General features: G+C 42.4%; 1 protein-coding gene across 1 annotated transcript; it reads right to left on the bottom strand.

Moving 5' to 3' along the window:
• Positions 1–2,769: 2,769 nt before the first annotated feature.
• EIF3F (eukaryotic translation initiation factor 3 subunit F) lies at positions 2,770–7,639 on the bottom strand. Its single transcript, XM_054637028.2, has 8 exons — positions 7,322–7,639; positions 7,151–7,221; positions 6,939–7,018; positions 5,714–5,851; positions 4,508–4,599; positions 4,168–4,304; positions 3,917–4,030; positions 2,770–3,165 (listed from the first exon to the last, which is right to left on the bottom strand). Exons 1-8 carry the CDS (start codon positions 7,629–7,631, stop codon positions 3,088–3,090), a joined length of 1,020 nt encoding a protein of 339 aa, XP_054493003.2. The 5' UTR covers positions 7,632–7,639; the 3' UTR covers positions 2,770–3,087.
• Between the last annotated feature and the right edge of the window lie 210 nt (positions 7,640–7,849).

Genomic DNA, 7,849 nt, shown 5'->3' with positions numbered 1-7,849 from the left:
CACTATTAGAAAATTCAAGTTTATGGAGAGACAAACTTTTGTTCTTCTCTTTTGTAATATTCTTGGATCTGATCCTAGGACATGGTACTGGACAGAATTCTGGTCCGGAGTGACTTGGCTCAACTACATAGTTGTGCTGAGTGCTGTCAAAAGAGCTGAAACAAAACTTTTTTTCCAGAAGAATTTATTGTTGGTGATGTAGGCAGCTAAAGCATTGCTGCTTCTCTATGTGTCTTGGTTGGAATATTGTTTCCCACTAAAGTAATAGGAAGTTACTTTTGGTGCTCTACTCCGGCCAATATAATTAAATTAAAAACAAAGACTTCCCCCAAGTTTGTTGTAAGAACTGGTCAGCTTTGAACCATAGGTCCAAGTGTAATAAACCCACAGGATACTGCAGTGGCCCAAGTCTACATTATGTACTAAAGCCACTTCTACTGTTAGACTGCCTTGTGACTGCAGTCCCAGTAGCTGTTGAGGTAACCTTCCCTGTGCAGGGAGCAGAGCGAGTTCAGCCCCTTCAGGAGGCAGGAGGAGCCCTGGGTTTGGTCAGCTGCTCCAGGGAGTCACTGCCGGTGACTCATGGAATGCTCCACCCGCCCTGCTCTGAGCATCGGGGTTTCACACAACCCCTACAGAGCTGCCAACCAGTCTCTGGTTCCGTTGGGAGGAACTTGAAGCTTCACCCTTCCTCAAACCACAGGAGAACAGCAGCTTGTTCTGCTTAACTCTTCTAGAAGGGTTGTGTGTCTAACATTTTCACATCAATTTTAATCATCAGGATTGAACCCATGAATTTCAGGTTGAGGTGGCGTATGTCCACAGGTTCACAAAATTGCACACCAAAACACTGCTCCTCTTTGCAGCAGGTTTGAGTTTTCTGCCAAGAAACTGAAGTGACTCAACTCAAAACACAAATTTAGTGACCTTCATCTGAGTACATGGAAATAATCACCAAATGAAGTTGTTAACCTGGCAGCAAGGATTTAATTTTCAATTTGCAGATAACAATAAGGTTTGTCATTCCCAACAATATAGAATTTTTTTCTGCTGAGTCTCATCGGTTAAAAAATAGTGGGCCATTACCACCTCCTCCTGAATTTTTATGAAGGCATTCCCTAAATATAAATTATAAATAAGATAGTTTATCCTGAAAGTATTAATTTTTATAAGAAACATAACAGTCGTACTGTGCTGGAAGATGTCAGAGAGAAGCATAATGTCTGTGTCCCTTATCACATATCTTTATTATTAGTGTTCAGTACTTGCAAGGACTGGCAAATTCCCCAATGATCACAAATTGTTCTTCTTGGAACTTTGCATTTTGTGCACACCAGCTTATAAAACATTGATTTTTAACACTCTAAAAGCTGAATAGCTTTCTTTTTATGTTTTCTCCATTTTCCTAACAGGGAATGACAAAGAGCTTCCTGCAGAGGAGAGGTCAGGGAAAGAATATTTTGCTTCCCCCTCTCTCCACACAACTTCTTTGCAATAATTGAGAGACTTGTCCACCTTTGCTGCTTCCTCTTTTCTGCCACTTGATGCCATGTCAAAACTTTCTTCAAAAAACACTGTGATATGAAAATTTTGAAACATTAAATGGCTGAATTTAAGAATATTAAGTTTAAAAAAGAGAAAGGAAAGCAAAACATTTTTATTCAGACTAATAAAAAACCTGAGTTTTAATACTTATTTAATGTTCACAAATAACATTTTCAATGAGATGAGGATCTTTGCTTGACCTTCACTTTTCACTTACACTGACCTTGCAATTAGAACTTAGAATTTAGCATTTAGTCACTGGGGGAACTCTCTAAATTGGAACAACCAATATAGGATCTATAGATTTGTAATCTGAGTCTTATTCTTGGATTTAGCTGGCAAATTACCAGTTTTGGAGAACACTCTCTTTGCATACTTCAATTTCAAATTCATTCACCAAACTAGATACAGTCCTTACTAAAGTGGGAACAGTTTTGTTGTAGAGGAGGGATGCTTTAACTCTGTTAAAGCAGAGTACCCCCTCAGCACAGCTGGACTGTAAGACAGCCTTCTAAAGGTAATATTATTGGCAGAGACTCTGCAAAGTTACAGCTGATATTTGTATTGGCTTTCTTCCAGCTGAACTTAACATGAAACATATCTTGGGGAGAAAATGGGGATTCTCTTCACATAATTTTAGCAGCAGTATGAAATAGAAACAGCATTATGAAATAGAAAATTCCTATTTGGCAACACCCAACTTTCTGCCTCAAATCTCATGGATTGTCATTTTGCTGTCATTTTCTTATTTGGCAAAGATGGAAACTCCAGTAGCCAAGCTTGTTTAGCCACAAATACTTTTCAAACTCTTTTTTACAATGAACTCAGTTGCTAGCTTTAATTCTCTGAACTCCCCCTTTGCAAGAGGCTAATGCTAGTGACCTTTACTTCCTTTCCCAAACAATCAGAAAATAATTATATGGATAGAAGTGATACCATAAACTGAATTTACTGTCTTGTAGTGTCAGTACCTTGCTGAAGGGATATACACAGCACCACTGATAAACCAGAGACTATTCTGCAGTCCTTCATAGTAAAGCATATTATATGCAACACAAATCTCCACACTTTCAGTGTGCTTTAGCAGTTGGAAAAAAAAACTGCAGAGAATTGGACTTCACTCCCATCCACTCTTTCTTTCCTGATGCCACCTTACCCCCCCACCACCTTCTTTCAAAAATGGATTCATTACACAATAAATGAGGAAGTTTTTTTCTGGACAGATGCCATTGTTGCCACTGCAATGGAACTTTTATTCCAAATACATTCTTACAATAAAGCTGTATTTTGTTATACAAGTAGACAAATCCACAAGACCTAAGATTTTCGTATTCCATTTTAAAATACCAGGCTCAACTGAACTGCAGCCATTCCCATTCATCTCCTAAAACATGTTAGGGGCTTTTCAGAGCAATGGAAATAGTGATGTAAACCAAGTCATGTAGATCATTAAATTACAGTCCAAGGAAATTCCTAACACCACAGAGAAGTGTATCTGCTCATTCTTCGGGCTCCTTAAAGTGTAGGGTGGCAAAAGTTTCTTTATAAACTCAGAAGTTTTTCATTGAGAGCAATCTGTGACTGTGTGAGATTTGCCAAGTAGGTTACCATCAGTAGGTCCTGAAAGGGATGGAAAAAAACCAGTGATTAGAATATTAACAAATTATAGCTTATTAGCTGATTTTTTAACATCTGTAAAGCATTTTACAATCAGCTACAAGAAATATTGTTAGTCCTAAAAGTCCTACCCTGAAGAATCCTTGCCTTGCAGGAAGCTTTTGGTATTACTGGCATATGAAACACTGCTTGTGAAATTTTAACTCTGAGTTCACCCATGTTAACCAGAGAAGTCAAAGGGTATAAGCAAAATTAAAAATTAGTTCTGGTCTTACAGACTGTGGTGAACAACACATTCAAAACCTTAAATTTTCTAAAAATCTGTTAGAGAAATCAGGTAGCATGCTAAAATTAAAACCCTGTTCATGTTTGTAAGTGATATGCAGAGACAGAACTCCAGCTCAGACAAAAGAATCTGGCAAGTCACCCGTTATTGCTGAAATAAATTTTTTTTAAAGTTTTGAAATTCATACTGTCCAATCAATATGAAAGAAGAATTGGTACTGGTTTTCAGATGACTTGCAAAATTCCTAAGTCCTTAAAAAGGAATACTTTTATCTGCATTTTCTTGCAAGATTATGCTGAGCTTCTTTATCTACTCTCAGCCCTTACAACACCAAATTACTGACAATAAAAAAGCTATATTAGCTATTAGCATGTTGTATGAAAAGATAGATCATCGACAAATGTATGTCTGTATATAAAACTTTCCAAATTGCTAGCAAGCCACAGAAAAAATAAATTAAGATCTTACATTGATATTGCTGTTCAACATGGTCTCAAAGTCCTCTGGTGAAATCTTTGGCACCTGGTTAATAAGATCCATCAGGAAGCGCCCGACAGTGTTGTCAGCAGCCACTTTGCCAGACTAAGCAAAAGAAAAACACACTTCAGCATAAGTGGAACTCAGAATTTATGGCCCAGAAAGAGAAATAATAAAGAGAAAACCCAGATGCACAAGTTAACATCAGACTTTTTTCCTGGCTGACAGAAAGCTGGCCTTACCAGCACGTCCTCAGCGTACTGCAGCACCATGGTCAGGGTGTCCTGGATCCTGGCTGAGGCCGACCCCACCTGCTGCAAGTCACTGGACAAGCCAATCACTCTGTTGGGGCTAAAGCAGGTCTTCATGATAAGATCCACTGAAAGCAAAAGGAAGATCAGTGAAAAAAACTGACTGCCACAGATACCAGTTTAAACCCTTGTTGAAAATTTTTTAGGTCAGCTTCAGCAAGACAGTCTGATTACCAGTAAAATTCCCAGAACAGCAGTTTTACCAGGTAAAAGAAACATTTGAACATTGTCACAACAATGGTTATAACCAAAATAGGAAGAAAGCATTCACCTCCTATCCGCTCTGTATCATAATAAACGTATTTCACTGTTAGTGGTGTGAACATCACGCCCATGGTTTTACCAGGGACTCCCATTGGGGCACTAGGGAAAAAAAAGAGAACAACAAAACGTTTTCAGCAAGGACATATATAAGGGAGGAAGGAAGAGATTTCCATCTCAAAGATCTCTGTTAGCACTAAAGCATGAACATGAGTACATTACTCATTCTCACCAAAATCAGCAATTTTAAGACCCAAGGATAACTGAGGACAGGAAACCAGTTCTGGCATGCTATTAATTGTTCTTTTTCATCCAAGAATACTCCTAGCTGGTTTGACGTCACCATGAATGCATGAAGAACTATCATCTTAAGCAGAGTTCCTTCTTGCTTTTAGACAAAGTGCTGTTCCATCCTGAAATACTTCACGCTTTAAGAAATTACTGAAACAATGAGCAATATGACAAAATTCAAGTACAAAGCACTCTCAACACCTTTATTATACCTCTTATTCTAAGTACTTGAAGTCCATTTAAGCTTTAAATAAGATCTGATGGAACAGTTCCCATTTTAAAGACGCACAGTCAAGAAGCAGTACTTTCTCTACAAAGAAAAGGGTTTTTTCCTTACAGAGCAGAGCTCCTCAGCCAATAGTGGGAGGAATTCAGTGAGGTGGAAGAGTTTAATTTCTTAATATTTAATCTCCATTGTTAATTGATAAGAATGATGGGGTTAAGGGAAATAAAGACCCATCAAGAAGGTGCTGTTTGAATTGTTTTAACCACACTTATCCTCCAACTTGTATAAGTGCACTGCCAAGCAATAAAGCCCTGTGCCTACAGGCTATCATTCAGTCAGTGTAATGGAAGTTAGTGACATTACTGCCAGCTGTGTGAACCCTGTGAAATATCCCAAAGATGTTCTGAAAATTGTAAATTAAGTCATGATTCACCAACCCAATGAGGTTCCAATGAATGAAGTCTTTAAGCCTATATACAATGGTCAAGACATTCCAATGTCTTGTAAGCCACGATCCCCAGCTCACCACTATGTTTAACTACCATGAGAAGTAAGCCATGATCCCCAGCTCACCATTATGTTTAACTACTGCACAATATTGCCCAAGAAAGGACACTGCACCCCACTACATTCCTTGTTACCCTGATGGGGCATCTCTCAGTAACTCAGACTGCTGCCCTCCCAGAAATCCCAGAGTACCTGACATAGGCTTTGATGCTCATGCGTGAATTCTGGAGACTCGTGTCCACGGTGAGGTGGATTGGATTGTGAGCTTCCCGGCTGTAATACTCATGGATCAGGACTGAGTGCTCCGTGATGTCATGCCCTGTTGCATACCTTCAAAAGAACACACGGTGAAGAGCCATCCTTCCAACATTCAAGTGCCCAGTGTTTTATACTGTGGGTATTTAACAGGTTTGTATCCTAAACCACCAACTTCCAAAGACTAAGATGTAGCAACATACTAAACAGAAGTGTTTTAACTGAGGATTTTTTACTTTATGGCCTCTTGTCGCTAAAATTGTAGGAATCACAGGCTGAGCACACCCATGTCGAAAATATGCAAAGGGTCTGTGTTGCAGTACCAGCCATAAAACATCAGTAAATTCACATCAGACACCCAATATTCAATTACTGAACACTCAATATTCAGTTACAGTGTCACTGTGTTCTAGACCAGCTTTTTCCATCTATGTAAGTCAAAGCATACCAAACAAACTTGGACGAATTTTCTCATCCACAAATCACACATCCCTCTGCAGGAGGTCGAACTTGTTAATCTAGCTCTTTTAACTGCTCTACAATTAGCATCTCACATTCTCAGGCAAACTCCTGTCACTGGAGCTGTACTCTGCTGTGCCATTAGAAGGCTGTTGAGGAAGCTTGCTACACAAAAAGAAAATGAAGCCATTTTGTAGGCATGAAAAGAGCGAAACACACTGTGCCACACTCTGTTCCCATAAGACTGAACTGATCTTGCTTCACATCCCACACACAGGTTACTTCCAGCAGAGAACTAAGTACTCAAACTGGTATCAGTGATTCCTCCTGACACCTTTGGTACATTAAAAGCCTCTTTTGTATTCTCTCTTCTTTCTAACCAGTTAACTTCCATGGTACAGGTTGTATTACAGGAAGTAAGTTCTTCTAACAAAGCTGGACACACATTCTCTAACACATCACTCCCTCTGTGGTACCTTGCTAGACATAAACAAAACCCAACCCTTTAAGTCTCCAATACTGTCTCTTCTTTTCATGAGCTTCAGGAGCTTTACCACTGACTGTGTAACAAGAGTTGCAAGGTATGACTGTCACGGACATTAGTGCTTCTGCTTTTCCATCTGTGACAAAGTGAATTATGTATTTTAAGTAGTTTAAGGAATCAACAGAACGACCTGCGTGTTCTTGCAGAAGGACAACTTACCAGCCCAAGATAATCTCGCTAGGAGACACTTTCTTGTGCAGCTCATACATGTTTTTGGCAAATTCCATATCCACAGCGACCTGCGAAACGCGAGACAGCCGGTTACAGGGTGCTTAGCCCGGAGGGCAACACGGGCACCGGCCGGCAGCCGGCGAGGCTCCCCCTCGCGCCCCGCCGAGAGAAGCCCGGCTCTGCCCGGGCCGCCTCCGTACCTCATCCTCGGACTCGTTGTGCGGGACGGAGAAGCAGTTGGTGACCTCCACCGAGTGCTTGTCCACGGTGCCTGCGGGGGGAGAGGAAGGAAGGGAGAACAGCGGGTAAGGGGGCGCCGCGCTGCCCCCGAGGCCGCGGCGGGCAGGGCAGGGCAGGGCGGCGGCTCTCACCCAGCAGCGTCCCGATCACCCGCGCTGCGCCCTCGTTGCGCCGCTCGAAGCTGTCCACGATGGAGGCGAGCACAACCGGGTGGAGCCGCACCACGCGGCCGCCGGGGAAGGGGCCCGAGAGCGCAGCTGACAGTGGCGCGGCGGGTGGCGGGGCCGGCGCGGCCGGCGGAGTCGGCGCGGCTGCGGGGGGAGCGCTCCCCGCCGGGGCGGGGGGAGCCGCCGTCGGACTCTGCGGCGGAGCGGCCGCTGGAGGAGCCGCACTGGGAGCTGTAGCCGCCATTTTGCAAGAGAGAGAGGCTGGGTCCTTCATACCGACAGTAATTGGCTGAGCCGAACGTCTGTCATGCAGCGCTGCTTTCCTATTGGCGAGACGGGCGAGCTGAGGCTATCTGTTAGCCAATCCGGAACGGGCGATGAGGGGAGACATTCTGATTCGAGGAAGCGCGCACCGTCTGTGACTGAACCTTACTCTTGTTCCCACCCTCCCGGGGCCGGAAAGTTTCTCAATTGGGCTCTCGCATTACCCGC

This window comes from Agelaius phoeniceus, chromosome 9, assembly GCF_051311805.1.
Source record: "Agelaius phoeniceus isolate bAgePho1 chromosome 9, bAgePho1.hap1, whole genome shotgun sequence".
Classification (NCBI taxonomy): Eukaryota; Metazoa; Chordata; class Aves; order Passeriformes; family Icteridae; genus Agelaius; species Agelaius phoeniceus.
The sequence above is the reverse complement of the archived record's forward strand: the minus strand, read 5'-3'. Positions and strand labels throughout refer to the sequence as shown.